At 40.3% G+C, this 18,864-nt stretch overlaps 3 protein-coding genes across 4 annotated transcripts in view; all 3 read left to right on the top strand.

Moving 5' to 3' along the window:
* Window positions 1–9,168: 9,168 nt before the first annotated feature.
* Window positions 9,169–13,488, top strand: LOC112575771 (low-density lipoprotein receptor-related protein 5-like). Its single transcript, XM_025257786.1, has 7 exons — window positions 9,169–9,173; window positions 10,826–10,998; window positions 11,203–11,442; window positions 11,624–11,792; window positions 12,366–12,493; window positions 12,878–13,034; window positions 13,350–13,488. Exons 1-7 carry the CDS (start codon window positions 9,169–9,171, stop codon window positions 13,486–13,488), a joined length of 1,011 nt encoding a protein of 336 aa, XP_025113571.1.
* Window positions 13,098–17,154, top strand: LOC112575992 (low-density lipoprotein receptor-related protein 4-like). 2 transcript variants are annotated; one of them, XM_025258177.1, is made up of 8 exons: window positions 13,098–13,937; window positions 14,154–14,343; window positions 14,678–14,856; window positions 15,095–15,340; window positions 15,656–15,824; window positions 16,079–16,205; window positions 16,534–16,690; window positions 16,846–17,154. In XM_025258177.1, the coding sequence occupies exons 1-7, from the start codon at window positions 13,835–13,837 to the stop codon at window positions 16,624–16,626; spliced, it is 1,107 nt and encodes a 368-aa protein (XP_025113962.1). In that variant the 5' UTR covers window positions 13,098–13,834; the 3' UTR covers window positions 16,627–16,690; window positions 16,846–17,154. The 2 variants fall into 2 exon arrangements, with proteins under 2 accessions (XP_025113962.1, XP_025113963.1); XM_025258178.1 differs by lacking the exons at window positions 16,534–16,690; window positions 16,846–17,154 and having other exon boundaries at window positions 16,079–16,513.
* Window positions 17,155–17,370: 216 nt separating this feature from the next.
* LOC112576307 (beta-1,3-galactosyltransferase 1-like) overlaps window positions 17,371–18,864 on the top strand; it is a 3,276-nt gene continuing 1,782 nt past the window's right edge. Inside the window, 2 exon segments of the mRNA XM_025258663.1 lie at window positions 17,371–18,016; window positions 18,471–18,864. The exon segment at window positions 18,471–18,864 is cut by the window's right edge and continues 193 nt beyond it. Of these exon segments, the coding sequence (XP_025114448.1) occupies window positions 17,967–18,016; window positions 18,471–18,864 (444 nt within the window). The 5' untranslated portion in view covers window positions 17,371–17,966.

Raw genomic sequence — 18,864 nt, 5'->3', positions numbered from 1 at the left:
CCGTCAACCGCCAGTCCATCTATCTCTGAGTCTACAGAAATGTGAGCAGTAAACATGCTGAACAAAGAACAGATAACTCCATCCAACCCTTTAAAAATATCATTAGCTACAACTTGTTCTCTTCCTAACTTTTATGGTGAACATAATTAGTTGACTATATCTGTTATTCTTAGGCCCAAAGATCTATAATGAACAACAGAAAAAAAGTCAATAACAAGTGATGTTTATTTAAGGATTTCAGACAAGGGTGGGATGGTACCTCTAGGAAAATGTTTCACTAGCTTCTGTCCTGTGGCGTCCAGCTTCGAACTGTAGATCTGACTATCAGGGATGTCGTGCATGTTGGAGAAGTACAGCCTCCTGTCCACAGGGTTAAAGGTCAGCGCTACTGGTTTGGTGACGTCCATCATCTTGAGCGAGACGTAGCTGTGCGTCTTCAGGTCCATGCGGTTGATGCCCGTAGTGGAGTCCGTAAACAGTAGGAAGTCGTTGACGGTGTTGTCTGAAGTCAAAGACAAGTTTGTTTACATTCAAATTTGTTTTCAAGAGTCTCAAAAGAATAGCCTCTCTTCTAAGGAAAAATTTAAACACCACGCTAGGAGTCGTTACTTTTTCAGCCAACACGTGGACAGTGGACATGCAGCTCATGATAAGTCGTCTTCTTACCCACAGTGCACATGACACCCGCGTCCTCATCGTGGCTGCACGCGTGGCTGGCCCAGTTGTCCTTAGTGATGCCGCAGTCCAGCAGGTGGTGCTCCGTACCTTGACAGTTGACGTAGGACATGCTGATGATGCCGTGCCCTTTACCAGATTCGGCGTCCCTAGTGGCAACGGCTCTTGCTCTGAAATAAGACCAGGAAAAGACTGAGTAAAATATAAGGTTAAAAGAAGACATTTGAAGAAATATTTTTAAAAATTTTTTTAAATATTTTTTTCAAATCAAGAAGGAAGAACTAAAATGCTCACACTCACTTTAATTCAATTAGAAGAGATAATATAATTGTAAAAAGAGTCGCTTATTAAAAAAACTTACTAAAAAGAATGACTTACTCGCTGAACCCCAACATGCGGCACACAACAGCCGCCTCCTTGTCATCCCAGTTGTCGTCACACACAGTCCCCCACTCGCCGTTAGCGTACACCTCCACGAAACCGGAAGTGGCCGTCTGACCTCTGTCGGAGCTGAGGCGCACGAATACGTGATCACGGTCAAGCTCGACTGGCTTAGCTGGTGTCACACCTGTACAGGTCAGCAAAGAGGTTTTTTTTTTTACATTGTGTTAATAAAGTTTGAAACGCGACATGTTGTCGACATATTGCTGTCATCAGATACAAACACACATACAAACACACTCACACTCACCTGGAAGATTGGCCTTGGAGCTGTAGATTCTGATGTCTTTCAGCTGCAGGAAGCTGGGGGGTCCAACCTTTGTCTTTTCAGTTCCGTCTTTCTTCACTCTCATCACGGTGCTGAAAGGGACAACATTATAATGTCGGGTATATAGTCGGATACTAGTTCGCAATGGGCAACGGTACTACAGTAGTTTGAATATTATGGAAAACAATTCGATGTCATACGTGTGCTACTGACCTCATTAAATTTACTCACAAGAAAGAGGGAGATATATTGACAATCTAGAACAAGGAAATACAAAACATTCAATCTGTAATCAAGAAAAGGTGTTATCTTGCAGTTAATTAGTGCCAGACAATGACAAACTTGACTATGCTCACTTCTTATTCCAGTCTGCGAAGTAGATGAAGTCTTCGAAGATGGAGAGGGCAAAGAAGTGGGCGTCGTTGTCCACAAACACTTCCGTCCGATCCTCGCCATGGAGACCCATCGACTCGATCTTGTGGGTCCCAGCGTCGGCAAAGAAGATCGCGTTGTCTGTTTGAAAATATCAGCGTGAGTGCGTCTGTAAGCGTGCTTGCATTCGTGTCCCCAAAGACCAGAAAAGATTCACATTGTATTAAAAAACACTAAACGAAAGTGAGATAAACTTGAAAATAAACAGTTAACAAGGTTCTTGGAAAGACCAAGATCAGATGCAAACAAAAAAGTGAGAAAACACGCAATGAAAACCTTTCATGGAATAAATCTCCGTTTAAAAATTTTATTAAGCAAAAGGTCATTAAACAGGTCTTGAAACAAAAGGCCTTCAATAGTCTTAAGCTTATACAGAAATAACGAAATATATACAATGAAACAGAGAGATTGACAGAGTAAACCAAAAAAGAGAGAAGCAAGAGACACGTCAGCAGGGATGGACAGAAAGATACAGAACTGACCTTGGTAGTCAATGGCGATACCGTTGGGCCATTTTAAGACGGAACTGATCAGAACTGTCCTGCCAGACCCATCGTAGTTTGCTACTTCGATTTTAGGGATGCTTCCCCAGTCTGTCCAGTAGATCTTCCTGAATAATTATTTAGAAGGTTTATATATATATATGTGTGTGTTTACGTTAATTAGCTCCATTACAGTAATAACAGTTTTTAAACAGTCGTGATCCTTTGAAACGTCGATGTCAGAAAAGAAGACAACCAGGCTTACAAGTGACACGATTACGATTGGCAGAAGAAGGGTTAACTCCAGTCTGCGCTGAAAGTTACAGACGATGAATGTTCACTGGAGGCTGCCGAGAGAAAACAAATGTCTCAGTACTTACTGATTGCGAGGGTCAAGTGCAATGTCCCTGGGCTCTTCTAACATGGTGTTGGCAATGACTGTGAAGTTGGAACCATCCAGATTCATCATAGCAATGACATCGTTCTCTCTGTCACTGTAGAACAGCTTGCGGTTTAAGGGGTCCACTTTGATCTTGTCCATCTCCGCATCTGAAAGCAGGAATTCAACTGTATAAACTGCAAGGTACTTACACCTGGACACAGGTGTCCGGTACGTATAGAGTGAATATTTGTTAGACTGCTGGTGCGAAAATTGCTTTCAGTGATTGTGGAAAGCAAGGTTCTGTTTGCCCATATCTGCACCTCTCATTCTTGAGATCCAGGTCTACAAACACGATTACTAATCCTTTCATATTCAACAAAGAGAGCTTACTTGCGCCAAGCTGCATGACTAGTTTGAGGTCTTTGCCATCAAACCGAGTGCTGACGATCTGGTTGAGGTTGTTGTCCACGAAAGTAAAGCCGTCCGTGTTTGGGGTCGTAGTCAAAGGAAGAAGGTGTGTAGGTCTTGAGAATGGGGATCTGGACGAAGCTCTGCGTCTTCAGGTTCATGCGAAACATCTTGCCCCGACACCCATGTCCAAGAGAAATATAATGTCGTCCTCCGGCGTCACTGTGTAGACACAGAAACCACACAACATCTTAGTGTGAGAGAGAGATGCCAAGAACTTTGTGATAAGACTGTGTAGGTGTAAAGTGACGAGACATCAATGAGTAGTATTCTCGATGCACAGTTTTAGACAACTACCCTCACCCCTTACACACCCTGTTCACCAGATGCTCACCAGAGCTACAGATGACCCCCGCGTCCTCCAAGTGGGAGCAGTCGTTGTCGCCATAGATGTTCTTGTGGCACTGACCCAAGTGGGCCTCTGTCCCATCACAGTCCACTTCGTCCAGCCAGATCCTCCAGCTGCTCTCGGGGTAGGTTCCTCCTTGCACCCCTACAGCTCCCTGCCTGTCGACACCAGGGAATAACTGTCTGTATAACATCTACATACTAGGCGCCATCTTGATTGTATTTTACCTGTAAGAACTACGTCCTTGTCGACACACAAAGTTCACATTGTACTCTTGTGATGATTACACTCTAACTTCCGGAAACAATCTTGCAGTGATACTTACGAAGTATATCCCAACATTTTGCACACGACCTTCGCGTCCATGTCATTCCAGTTGTCATCGCAAATGGAGCCCCACACGCCGTTGTGGTAGACTTCCACTGTCCCCTCGTAGGCGCTGTCGCCGCCAAACAGACGGACGTAGACTTCCTGTGCGGAAGGTATGGTCTCCCTTGGGGCTGACAATGGAAAACACCAATAATTTTTATAATATTGTTATAATGGAGGACAAAGACTTCAATAATTCTGTGTTCGAGTAATCAGAGAAGCTCTGACGGTTCCTACCTCCGATACAAATGTTCTTGTTGCAGTGGCTGCTCCGACAACACATGCTGCACACAGTGATGTCCCTTCTGGACCTGTCAACGGCGAGAGACGACTGCACGCTTCTCTTCTTGCCCACCAGGTGAACGAAGGTGAACCTGTCTCCTGATTCGCACACCTGTAAAAAAATTCGTTTCCAAGGAGCCATTAATACAAGCTTAAGAATCATGTGACCAAAAGCCTCAAAAAAGTATTTCTTTGGCTTATATAATCTCTCTCTACTCTGATTGTTCTTATATTTCTAAGAATTGTCTTTTTCTTTCCTTTCTAAAATTCTTCTCTTTTCCTAGTTCCGTCAATGTGTTGCTGGCGTTCACTTGTGAACATTTCTACAGACTGTTGATCACCATGACTACAGTGCACGTCTTTCAGAAGATACAAGTAGTTCATACTGACCGTTAACTTTTCACAGCCGAAGGTAAATTTTTCGTGCATGTCTTGACCCAGCTTCTTTTCGGTAAAACACACCTGTCACGGAGAAGAAGCAGAAAGTGTCAGTTTTTTAAAAATTTTTGGTTAAGCCTTTTATGTGAAAAAAAATTTCTGTAGCATTCACAGCTTTTTTGGTTGATATTGTATTTTGATGAAGTAGCATGAATTGTTCAAAATATGTTATGATGGTACAGTAGGCACTCTTCTTTAATGATTCTCACAATAACACTTCACACTCTAGGATTAGTTCAAGTAATTGCAGGCTAAAGTGTGTTTTACTTTGTGGTAAAGTGCAGTTATATGTGCAGGGGAGTCTTGCTAAGATTTTTTTTCTTTCGATGGAATTGTTTGTGTCCTGTGGACAAAGCACGATGCAGCATAGCTACATCCAGCATCTACATCGGATTAAGTACATTCAGCTTTTAATTTACTTACCTCGTCGTCGGCGCACGTGTGCAGTGTCAGACAGGTGGCTGGGTCTGTGACGTCAGAGCACTGAAAACACTCGGGGCCCGCTACACAGGTAAACAAGTTAAAAAGTGGATTAAAACTCCGCTTCACAAACTGTGTACGCTTATTTTGGAGAAGAGGATGGAACTCTCTCTCTCATTTTTATTTATCTACTGATCTTTTTGAGAAGAAAAACACATCAATTAACATAAATAAAGAGAGTACTCCAAATTACTGTCATTACCTTATTGTCATGTTCATGATCAAAGCAAATTGCACCCAACAAATCATAACAGAATAAATCGTAGCTATAATAATTTATTTTTAAATAAAATTAATTTTAAAGATACTTCATTTTAACAATTTATAACTAAAGAAGCTCACCAGTGCAGAAGGAAAGAACAAGAGCAAGGGACACCGCAAACAGCAGGTCTGAAAAATAATGACAACACAACTGTCATCAAATACTTTACACATCTCTACAGGTACATTATTCAAATCTTGACAGCTGCATTAAATAAGTCTCGATGGATATCTTGTACACATCAGGCAAATGTTGATGTAAAATGCATGCATTACTCTTCAGAAGCTTCAAAGGAAGTTTAAGGGAAAAGTCATCAATCCCAGAGTGCAACATCCATAGTTAATATAGAGTTTGTTACTTTCTTACTCTCTGATAAACTAGAATGTCCTCTCTAGTTGTGTCTTACCTTTTAGAGTCAGGTTTCTCATCTTTGTCGTGATGTTGAAGAATGTTAGTTTGTGGCTAGTGCCAGCTTCTTTATATATAGTTTACATTTCGTGTCACGTGATGCTTAATTCTATTGATAGTTTATTTTGTTGTATTATCTCAGAGTTGTTCTGGTATCAACCTTATGAAAAGTAAAGCAAACATGAAAAAGGAGGTTAGTGTGAGAAACATTTGGTGTTGTTGTTGTTGTTGTTTTTGTTGTTGTTTTTCTTCTTCTTCTTCTTCTTCTTCTCCTCCTCCTCCTCCTCCTCCTCCTCCTCCTCCTATCAGTAATATTATTACATCGCGTAGTCTCGCATGAGGAGAGCAGTAAATACCAAAGTTTCCAAGAGTTCCTTTACTTTTTACTTGTGCGATACTAAATCATCCTTTTATTTTTCACATCACAACAAAGACGCAGTTTATTTATCACCAGCACTGTGTTAACATGGTCAGCTCCATTTTTTTTTTTTTTTTCTAGAAAGCAAACAAGAGTTGGACAAAACAGATGAGTTGTTGTGTCAAGGTTATTATCGAAATCGGCTTTTTAAGTTTGCTAAAATTATATTATTTATTAATTCATATACTGAAATTTCTTTTACTTTAAGAAGCATACCTTTCTGAAAACTTCGTTTTCTGTGATTTCTGTTATTTAAAATAATATACATTTCAGTGCGTACTATCTTGATAAGAAGAAAGCTTATAATAATTTTTTTATACCTTACAAAAAAACTGATTGTATTGTTGTTTGTGTATCGCACCACTCCCCAGGACAAGTTGTCTGCTAGCCTGTGGAGTGTAAAGGAGTGGTTCAAGGCCACTAACATCTTAAATGTCTTCTTCAAGACACTATTCAGATATCATTTCACTCCATCGATACCAGAATTTACTACCATATGTGTCCTGAAAAGAAAAAAAAATTTTAAGGACATGAAGAGTAGTTCAATTATCATAATCATCTACAGGTAATAATTACTAATGGATAATTACTAACTAAGCTTAGCACCTCGAGAAAAAGAAATCTCAAGAAATATTTCTTTACTGTCGCATCATTCCATAATGCGTCTAACTTTTTCTCCCACATCAGAGTTTTGTTTCCGTCACGTGATGTTTGTAAATGTGGTTTTAAAAAAGTTGTTCCCGGCATACATTAACATTCATATTCATATTCACAAAACATCATTATCTGTTGGATAAAGTGTAGATTGAAATCACAAAGAGAGAGAGAGCAAAGAATAAAGACTACACAGACGTATTATTCTCGCATTAATCATGGTCATCAACCTCTTATTCCTTCTACCAATTTGAATACTTCTTTCTTTATTCGCGTTGTTGATTCTTTCTTCTCTTTTTTTTTTTTAAATGCTTAATCTGAAACACTCCTAAATATTTATTTGCATTAGAAGCTGTTGACGAGGCCGGTCACGTGCACTGAGACCTGCGACCTTATCTGCTTGTCCATGAAGACTGCGCCTGGACCTTCAGGAACATCTCTTGATAAGGGTCGCTGGTGAAACATGTAAACGACCCCAAAACCGGACAAATGAATATCATCATAATCGTTTTAAAGAAAACTCAAAACAAAGAAACAAAATTCAATAAAGCTGGTGTTTATTTTGCGAAACTTGTGTCCTATGTGAAAACAAAGACAACGATGTGTAAACTTCGGAATAAGAATAAATTCACGGTAGTAGTATAATAAGCATGTACTAAGGAGTCACGTGTAAAAAATTAAAATATTCAAGGCCATGGTGTGCATGTCCGTTTTACAATTTGTCTGTCTTTGTTTATTTTTTTATGTTTGTCAAAGGTAGTGGGATAGCTGTTAGGATTTGGTAAAGAAGCATTTACCGAAGTATTTTAATGTACACTTTGGGATTGAACGGAAGGAATTTCTGGAGTAGCAAGAAGAAACTAAGAGAACATTTGAATGAAGTTTTCATAAAGCTCTGCTTCTTAAAGTAAAAGAAATTTCATTATAAGAATTTATGCATAGAACTTCTCGGCTCACTGCCTGGAACTAAGTTTAACAGATTAAACAAACAAAACTCATTAACTGATTCAAGAACAATAACATAAGAATTTTCGCAAAGTTGAAATATTAGGTCGAGTTTGATGCTAACCTTGACATCAAAGCTCATCTTGTTTTGTCCAACTCTTGTTTGCTTCCAAATATCCAAAACTCGAGGACCATGGTAACAAACTGCTGAAGATACACAAACTGCGTCTTCGTTGTGCTGCGAAAAATAAAAGGATGATTTGGTATCGCACCAGTAAAAAGTAAAGCAACTTTTGGAAACTTTGGTATATACTGTTATCCTCATGCTAGACTGCTCAACAGAACAACAACAACAACAATAACAACAACAAATGTTTATCAGAACTCCTTCCCCACCAATGACCGCGGGCTCAAGACACACGAGTACACACTGATAAATTAACATCAAATACATCTTACAAATTCATTCGCCATCATTAAAATCATAACTGTCTCACTTTCTTGCTCTTTCTCTCTCCCTTTCCCTCTTTCCCCCCAAACACACACACGAGAGACAGACAGAGAAAAAGATGGTCATCTCCGTAATAGGTTTCATATCCAGATAGAGAAAGAAATAAAAGACACCCCTTACTGTACATTCTCCTTTCTTTCTGTTTACAGTTTTCTTTATTTATTAAGTTTCAGAATTTACCATTGTTGTGAACCACTCTTATCTATGAATTGAATTTTTTTTCATGTTTGCGTTACTTTTCATTTGGATCATCCAACGGCAAGTCTATAAAAATAATCTCAGAACAACGAAGTATTAATAGAATCAAATATCACGTGACACATAACGTAAAATATATATAAAGAGACTGGTACTGACCACAAAGTAACATCATCCAGAATCACAACAAAGATGAGAAACCCGACACTAAAGGGTGAGTCACGACTAGAGATGACCTCCGAGTATTTCATCCTTCGATTTAATGTAGAAAACTAATTCCCTTTTAGATCGACTGTCAATATTTGTAAAGTATTTGATGACAGTTTTGTTGTTACGATTTTTCAGACCTGCTGTTTGCGGTGTCCCTTGCTCTTGTCTTTCCTTCTGCAATGGTGAGCTTCTTGAATTATAAATTGTTATTATGCTATAATTTGTAATGATTTATTCCAATTTGGTTTTTTATTTTATTTTTTTATTTTTTTATTTGCGTGAGATTTGTTTTCTTAATGTGGTAATAACTTATTTAGAATGCTCTTTTGTCTCTGTTAATTGATGGGTTTTTTTTCTAAAAGATGAGTAGCTAAATAAAAAGGAAAGAGTTTTATTCCACTTTTTTGTTTTACCTGTCTAGCGGGCCCCGAGTGTTTTCAGTGCTCTGACGTCACAGACCCAGCCACCTGTCAGACACTGCACACGTGCGCCGACGATGAGGTAAGTAAATAAAAAACGGAAAATACTTTTTAAGTATATTTGTTGGCAATGCAGATATTTTGCATCGTGCTTTTCCCAAATGACAACAAGAATTCCATTGAAATATAGAAAAGCCTATACATAATAATTCATTAACAGTTCATTGCCCCCACGTGTACAAGTGCACTCTCCCATTAATTGGAAGAGCTTAAATTAACAATTACTTTAGAGCGGAATTACAAAGAGTATAAAGTTTCATCGTGAAAATCGTGAAACAAGAGTGCATGCTGTTTGATCACAACAGTTTACGAACAATGCATTCTGTCTTATCAACAAATACACATGAAGTAAAAAAAGAAAATCAGTAAATTTAAATCCACATTATAATTATGTTTTGAAATGCTACCGAAACCATTTTTTTTTACCTGAAGAATTCTATCTCTAAAACCCGACAACTTATACTTCTTCTCGTGACAGGTGTGTTTTACAGAAAAGAAGTTGGGTCAGGACATGCACGAAAAATTTACCTTCGGCTGTGAAAAGTTAACGGTCAGTATGAACTTTGTATCTTCTGACAGACGTGTACTGTAGTCATGGTGATCAAAGTCTGTAGAAATGTTCACAAGTGCATGCCAGCAACACATTGACGAAACTAGAAAAGAGAAGAATTTTAGAAAGAGTAGAAAAAGACAATTCTTAGAAATATAAGAACTGTCAGAGTAGAGAGAGATTATATAAGCGAAGAAAACACTTTGTAACGCTCATCTCGAAGATCCGAATACTAGTATTGATGGCTCCTTGGAAATGAATTTTTGTGACAGGTATGCGAAGCAGGAGACAGGTTCAGCTTCGTTCACCTGGTGGGCAAAAAGAGAAACGTGCAGTCCTCTCTCGCCGTTGACAGGTCCAGAAGGGACATCACTGTGTGCAGCATGTGTTGTCGGAGCAGCCACTGCAACAAGAACATTTGTATCGGAGGTGGGAACCATCAGTTCTTCTCTGATTACTTGAACCCAGAATTATTGAAGTCTTTGTCCTCCATTATAACAATGTTATAGAAAAATTATTGTTCTCTGTCGTCCATTATAGCAAAATTACTGATTATTTTTGTCGTAAATCTACGGTAGAGGTCGCTGCAATGCGGAAGCAGCTTCTGGGGTCCATGAAGCCGAAGTAGATGCGAACCATGCTGGTGGAAAGGGAATATTAATGTTCCCGTCAGGCATTGTTTCAGGACCGAAGTTCAAACAATGTCTACCAGACCCTTAATGAGTTACTCCAGGGTGTTTGCGAGGAAGGGGTGGATAATTGCTGTTTTACTTCTCCAGTTCCGTTCACTTTCACGTCCTTTAACATATTTCTTTTATCTCTCATATTTTCCATTGGCAGCCCCAAGGGAGACCATACCTTCCGCACAGGAAGTCTACGTCCGTTTGTTTGGCGGCCACAGCGCCTACGAGGGGACAGTGGAAGTCTATCACAACGGCGTGTGGGGCTCCATTTGCGATGACCACTGGAATGATGTGGACGCGAAGGTCGTGTGCAAAATGTTGGGTATACTTCGTAAGTATCATTGCAAGACCCTAAGGACGTAGTTTTTACAGGTAAAATACAATCAAGATGGCGCCTAGTATTTAGTTGTTATACAGACAGTTACTCCCGGGTGTCGACAGGCAAGGAGCTGTAGGGGTGCAAGGAGGAACCTACCCCAAGAGCAGCGGGAGGATCTGGCTGGACGAAGTGACCTGTGAAGGGACAGAGGCCCACTTGGGTCAGTGCCACAAGAACTCCTGGGGCGACAACGACTGCTCCCACTTGGAGGACGCGGGGGTCATCTGTAGCTCTGGTGAGCAGCTGGTGAACAGGATGTGTAAGGGGTGAGGGTAGCTGTCTAAATAAGCATGGAGAATCTTTACACCTACACAGTGTGATCACTGCTATATTTATATTTTGGTTTATTTATTGCTACTACTATATAATAATTATACAAAAATAAAAGCATAAAATGATAACATGTTGTTTCGGCTTCTAATCTGTAATGTCTACACAGTGACGCCGGAGGACGACATTATATTTCTCCTGGACATGGGTGTCGGGGGCAAGATGTTTCGCATGAACCTGATGACCCAAAGTTTCGTCCAAATCCCCATTCTCAAGACCTACACACCTTCTTCCTTTGACTACGACCCCAAGTTCGGACGGCTTTACTTCGTGGACCACGACCTCAACCAGATCGTCAGCACTCGGTTTGATGGCGAAGACCTCAGACTAGTCAAGCAGCTTAATGCAAGTGAGTTCTCGTTCTTGGTTATGAAAGGACTAGTCATCATGTTTGATATCTCAAGAACGGAAGGGTGTGTTCACCAAGATTTAGCTAAATTTCATCTTGTACTGAGCTTTCTCCAATCATCGAAAGAAACTTGCAGCCCAATAGACTTTTAACAACTTGACATCCAAAGAATTGCTTTCAGATGCGGAGATGGACAAGATCAAAGTGGACCCCTTAAACCGCAAGCTGTTCTACAGTGACAGAGAGAACGATGTCATTGCTATGATGAATCTGGATGGTTCCAATTTCACAATCATTGCCAACTCCATGCTAGAGGAGCCCAGGGACATTGCAATTGATCCTCGCAATAAGTAAGTACTGAGACATTTGGTTTTTTTTTTCTCAGAATCCTCCAGTGAATGTTCATCGTCTGTAATTTTTGTTTGTGTATTAACCCCTTCTTCTGCCATTCGTAATCGCAGCACATGTGTGCCGGGTTGCATAAACTGTTGTGTCTTTTTGTTTATACAAATTCTGGCTCCTTCAAAACTTTATCGGCATCTTTATGTGTTGACTGGAGCAAAGAATGTTCATGCAAACCAGACCTTTGCTGGCAGATCCTTAACATTGTTCTTTTTCAGATATTTCTTCCTTCAACAACACTGATATGAAACTACTATTATTAGATAACAGATTTCTATATATCGAACTCTTTATATACTCGATCCTGCTTTTTACTTATTGCAGAAGTTCCCTTAAATAACCAAAAACGTTACTTTAAAAAAAAAAAAAAAGCACGAAAAAAATACAAATGAAAAAAGATCGAGCAAAGTTGTGTTCTTTGCTGGAAGTTACTTTTAAATATCATGACTGTATTCAAACTGTAATTAACTTATATAATATGTAAAACCTTCTGCTAGTTAACAATATAAATAATTATTCAGGAAGGTCTACTGGACTGACTGGGGAGAAAACCCTAAAATAGAACAAGCAAATTACGATGGGTCCCAGAGGACAGTTCTGATCAGTTCCGGGTTAAGATGGCCTAACGGGATTGCCATTGATTACCAAGGTCAGTGTCAGACATTCATCACTCTATAACTGTCTGTCCATCCTTTGTTCACGTGTCTTTCGCATTCTTTTGTCCTTTTACTATGTCAGTCTGTTTCATTCTGTATATTTTGTTATTACATGTAAGACCATTAATGGCCTTTCGTTTCATGACCTGTTTAGTGACCTTTAGCTCCATAATATTTTGTAAGTTTTGTTCTATGATCTTTTCTTTACATATTTTTCTTACTTCTTTTTTATCTCTGTCTTTTGACTCCATAACACTTTGGTAACTATTTGTTTTCATCGTTATTTCACTTTGTTTTCTTTTAATGCAAACCAAATTTTTTGTTTTTTGTTGTTTTTTTTTTATTGTATTTACTCATCCACCGATGTTTGCCAACAGAGAACAAGATCTTCTTTGCCGACGCTGGGACCCGCAAGATCGAGTCGATGGGTCTCCATGGCGAGCGGCGGATGGAGGTGTTGACAGACTACGACGCCCACTTCTTTTCTCTCTGCATCTTAGAGGACTTCATCTACTACTCAGACTGGAATAAGAAGTGAGCATAGTCAAGCTTGTCATTGGCTTGCACTGGTTAACTGATAGATAATACTCTGGCTTTGTAACAGATTGGACATTCCTCTCTTATCTGCCCTTGCTCTAGATGAGCTCAACTCAGCCAACGTGTGGTCCTGTGGGATCGAGCAAGAACAATTTCATTTCTTTATTTCTTATCTCAACCTTGTGCAGAGACACTGAACAAAACCTTGGACCCAAAATAAATTTAAGGAGAAAGAACACACTTAAAAAGATCAACATGCAGATAAGATAAACCCTTGTGTGGAAGGTAAACCACTCTGACTCCCTGTGCCAGAGGCGAGAGGTCACGCTACTACCGACCCCTATTAAGGTCAAGGCTGATGAGGAGAATAGTGTTGCCTGAGGTGGTTGACAATGTTGAACAGAATCCACAGAATTTTGAGCACAGTGCAGATGAAAGCGGATATGCTTAGAGCGATAAGAAGACATACCTAGTAGGCGATGAGACTGGTTGAAGCGGCTTTGGGATGAGCAAGAAGAAAAACAAAGCCGAAACTGTGGATCCTAGTGGTTTGAGAAGTTTCAGCGTGTCGCAGGTCTCACAAAGATCGCAATGCCAGACCTTGACATGGAGAATGATGAGCTGAGTTAATATGTTTCTGGGGAGGGACATCTTGGTGATTGATACCTCATGAGTATCAGAAATTTTGCACGTGCAGTGCAAAGCATTCACTAAGAGCGAGAGTCCACAAGCGATCTGTTCATGTATCCGAGTGTATACCCGACATTATACCCGATGTTATCATTTTCAGCACTGTGATGAGAGTGAAGAAAGACGGAACTGGAAAGACAAACGTTGGACCCCCCAGCTTCATGCAACTGAAAGACATCAGAATCTACAGCTCCAAGTCCAATCTTCCAGGTGAGTGTGTGTTTGTGTGTGTGTGTGTGCGCGCGCGCCTCAATTCAGGTCTTCTTAGTTTAGACGTAATTTTTTTTTTTTTTTTTGTCATTTTTTTGTGAAAGTTTCAACCTTTATTAGCCAGCCAAAGCGTCCGTTACACAATGCTAACCTTCATAGAAAAAAAAACCCCAATATTTCTAAAGAAAATACTCTTTGCCTTATTTTCACCTACAGGTGTGACACCAGCTATACCAGTCGAGCTTGATCGTGATCACGTATTTGTGCGCCTCAATTCCAACAGAGGTCAGACAGCCACTTCCGGTTTCGTGGAGGTGTACGCTAACGGCGAGTGGGGGACTGTTTGTGACGACAACTGGGATGACAAGGACGCGGCTGTTGTGTGCCGCATGTTGGGGTTCGGCGAGTAAGTCATTCTTAACAGTCTTAACCGAAAGCTTTTTAATAAGCGACTTTTTTTAATAGTCTTGGCTCTAGGAATATAATTCAAGTGTATAAAAACGGTGGGAGGAGCATCCATGCGAACATGTCAGTATACGTTTAATTCAGCACGAGTCTCCAGTTTAATTTTTTTTTTTTATTATGCTAATGAATTTAAAGTCAACGCCTATAGGGCTCTATTCTTGTTTCTTAATTATTTTTTTAATTAGTCATGATGAATGCTTCTTCGATCTTCATTCCTCATTCTGTGATTGTCTACTTTCAACCTTCACTTTTACTAAGATTTTTGCTGGTCTTAGAGTTGGCGCAATTGCCACTAGCGACGCCGAATTTGGCAGCGGGCATGGCATCATCAGCATGTCCAACGTCAACTGTCAAGGTACGGAGCACCACCTGCTGGACTGCGGCATCACTAAGGACAACTGGGCCCACCAATACTGTAGCCACGATGAGGATGCGGGCGTCATGTGCATTGTGGGTAAGAGGATGATTTATATTGAGGGGCAGTTCGACTGGAGGTGATGTTGCCTGAAGTTATGACGACTGCTTGGAGGAGTGTAGTGTGTTACAAGTTGACCATATAAGAAAGACATTCCTCAACTAAGTAAGTTTACCTGTAATCCAATAAACTTAACTATTTTTTTAAGTTAGTGGTCCTCTTTGTTGCACGCTGGAAAACAAATTTGAATGGTAAACAAAATCGTCTTTGACTTCAGACAACACCGTCAACGACTTCCTACTGTTTACGGACTCCACCACGGGCTTCATCAACCGCATGGACCTGAAGACGCACAGCTACGTCTCGCTCATGATGACGGAAGTCACCAAACCAGTAGCGCTGACCTTTAACCCTGTGGACAGGAGGCTGTACTTCTCCAACATACACACCATCCCTGATAGTCATATCTTCAGTTCGAAGCTGGACGCCACAGGACAGAAGCTGGTGATGCATTTTCCTAGAGGTACCATCCCATCTTGTGTCAAAGCCTCAAATAAACATCACACATTATTAACTCTTACTATACTGAAGCAATCTGCACAAACAATCCTGTTGTGTCTTGTACACGTCAGGTAACTATTGGCGGCATATTTTTGGTGTCATTCCATCTTGTTTCCCTAACGATATTTTCGGATTAGCAAAATCCAGGGTTATTTCTCTAATATTTCTATTTAATTTATACATTACATTGTATAAACATTTTTCCTAATTATTTTTAAAGGGTTGGTAGGAGTTACCTGTTCTTTGTTCAGTATGTTTACTGCTCACATTTCTGTAGACTCAGAGATAGATGGACTGGCGGTTGACGGCCACATGGAAAAACTGTTTTACACGGACGCCGGACGTAAGATAATCGCTTCATGCAACCTGGACGGTAGCAACGAGACCGTCATTGTGGACACTCTTCTCGACAAGCCTCGGGCCATCGTGCTGGACACAGACAACAGGTCTGCTGACCGCCTTATTTATTTGTTTATTTCAATGTTTTTATATAGGGGTGTGGTGTTCGTTATTTTGTTCATCGAGATCCTTCTGTTTATAACACATGTGACAAGTTAGAATGCACTTTCATTTCATTGCACATTAATGTATCTTCATGTGTGGGCAAGTACTGTCAGCGTGTTTGATTATTGTGTCTTCATGGATAGATGAATGGCTGTGTTCATCTAACAGTGGTTTTTTTTTCTCTTTTAACTATAAGCGTGATGTACTGGACGGACTGGGGACCTCGCCGAAGATTGAGAAAATCAACTTTGATGGCTCTGGCAGACAGGTCCTCGTGTCCAAAAACCTTAAGTGGCCAAACGGTTTGGCTCTCGACACGATCAGTAAGTGTTTATGAAAGTATTCTGTGTATTTCTATGTGGGCATACATGGGTTCAAAATATACGCACTAAGCACACACACATTACTCAAAACATCACCATTATTCTTGACAAGAAAATCTTGTCTTCTGCTTCTTCCACAAACTTTCTCTCTCTTTGTCAAGATAGAGATATATCTGCGTGTGTCATTCTAATTTTGAGTTTTCTCTCTCCTTTACAGACACACACACCTATATATCACTTAATAACCATTCACGATATGCTAATATCTGTGTTGTTGTATATTCATCTAATCGTTTGTGTGTGTGTGTGTGTGTCTGCTTGCCCTCAGATCACATGTTGTATTTCTGCGATGCTGGCACTCATCGCATCGAGTCTGTGGACATCAGCGGTCAGAACAGAAAAGTCGTGTTTGTTGACATGAGCGCTGACTTCGTGGGTCTGGCTCTGTCTAAACACCATCTGTACTACAGCGACTGGAACCGCCCGTGACAGCATGTTAACGTCCTTTACTGTAATGTTCACTATGACGTAATGGATAGTTACATTCTATATTTAGTATCAGGCTCACCTTTGTTTACTGTTGCACTGAGTTCTGTTTGGGTTCTTGTTGACTGAACTGTTTCATTTAATGTCATTTCAGATCCCTGATGCGCATCAACAAAGATGGCAGCGAGCAAATGCCGGTTGGACCTGACAGCTTTGGTCGTATCCAAGCCATCGCTGTCTCGGAGAAGTTAAGAGGATGATGACCACAGCTTGTTGTTTATCGTCACTTTGATACGCTTGAAATGCTGGCAAACTGCCTTCACCTGAGAATTCGTTGGTTTGGGCTGTGGACTGGACTGCTCCTTATTCTTATCATGTTTATTCTGACAATTTTTTATGTCTAACATTTTTGTTGATATTATTGAAGAAATTCCTCTGATTGTGAACCTGAGAAATACTGAAAATAAAGAGCATTGCATCATGATTCATTTCTCATTTTTTCTTTCGTATGCCTCACTTGGTGTCTCTTCCTCTGTTTTCTCTTTCACTTTTCTTCTGTGACGAATGTCAGATCTGACAATCGATTGCACTTTAAACCTATGTAAATCCACACCGTGTGTCCGATCCCAATCAGTTTTCGCAAAGTATTCCTATTGACGATTGTAGACATTTCTGAACGGTGTACATAGCTTTGGAGCACACGGTATGCCAGAGAAAAATAAAATAAGATATGAGAGAGTGAAGGGACGGGGAACGAGTGAGGAAGGGCAGAATGTGGCATAACAACAACGATGCAACAATCAAGAATAAATACAGCATTTGTACTATGAGTAAACAAATTATGGAGTTGATCCTGTGGTGAGCTAATCTGTCCCCACCCACTCTTTCTCTCTCTCCATCCCCTCACTAACGGTGTACGAGAACTTCCCTCCACTCCTTCCACTCTGTCATTCTCTTCCTGTTTCTTTTATTGTACAAAGTGTTCAGTGACTCAGTTTCTACAATAGTAACGGTCCAATCCCTTGCTAATTTGCATCCGTTGTCAAATCGTTTTGCTATCTTTACTCAAGCCTCCGTCAACCAGTCTTGATTCCCTCACAAACTGTCGTCAGAAAATGTGAACATTTTGCAGCATCTCTGGCAACATTGTACCACTCCAGCCGCGTTGAAACCTTCAAGTGCAACATGTTGTCTCTAAACATCTAATAATACCGCCTTAAATAAGAGAGGTCGGGGAGATTCATCTTCACTTCTCTGTGTCAATGCTATTAAGTTATGGCAGGTCTAGTTTACCAGGAACCCGGATTCCAAAGAGTTGCTTTGAAGTAAGATTTTTTTTCTTTTATGTATAAGTAGATGTGTTATTTATGTAGTTTTATGTAAGTGTATGTGTGGAAGTTCGGTTTGTGTGTGTGTGTGTGAGTGCTTGCTTGCTTGCTTGCTTGTTGATGTATTTGTTTGTTCCTCTAGCACGGGTGCAAGTTGGGTGTCTACTTGTCTAACAAGCTGACCTCGAGACAGAATTTTAAGATTAATGAAAATAAAGGAGGATTATCCAGAGAACTCTGCTGACCAAACTTTGTTCGTGTATGAATTTATTGATTTTCCTAGAAAGACTTTTACATAAACTGAGCGATGATTACCTGTAGAACTGAGAACATTAATGGTTTTTAAGTGTAGTACTGAGAAATGGTTACAGGGGCCGAAAGATTGTGTTGATTGACGTTTACAGGTATTGACAGACTTTTAAAATGTATAAGTTCAAACATTTTCTTCCAGAAAGTCGGCCTCCATGATCAAGTACTGCAAATTTCCGCAAAACATCTTCCTCGCTTTACTTCTTCTCCTGATCTTTGTCCTGATTGACTTCGTGTTGTTAAATGGATCTGTCTTTCGGATCAGAGTGCGAGGTCCAGGTGACTGGACTTTGGCAAAGTTGCCGAATCCGCCAAATCGCGTAGAAGTAATAACAGCGGAAGACGAGAGGGAAAAACAGGAAACGACGATAAACCAGGACGACGAGCTGGCGCGAGATGTTGCGGCCATACCCGTCACCATCGAGGAGGACAACTACTTGAGCAACGAATCTTACTTCAACATGACAGTGAGGATGAACATCAACTCTCCGACCTCGGCCATCCCTCGGGTCTTGACGGAGCCCACAGAGCTGTGC

Source organism: Pomacea canaliculata, linkage group LG11 (genome assembly GCF_003073045.1).
Source record: "Pomacea canaliculata isolate SZHN2017 linkage group LG11, ASM307304v1, whole genome shotgun sequence".
In the NCBI taxonomy this organism is placed as follows: domain Eukaryota; kingdom Metazoa; phylum Mollusca; class Gastropoda; order Architaenioglossa; family Ampullariidae; genus Pomacea; species Pomacea canaliculata.
Note: the sequence above shows the minus strand (reverse complement) of the source record. Positions and strands in the feature narration are given on the sequence as shown.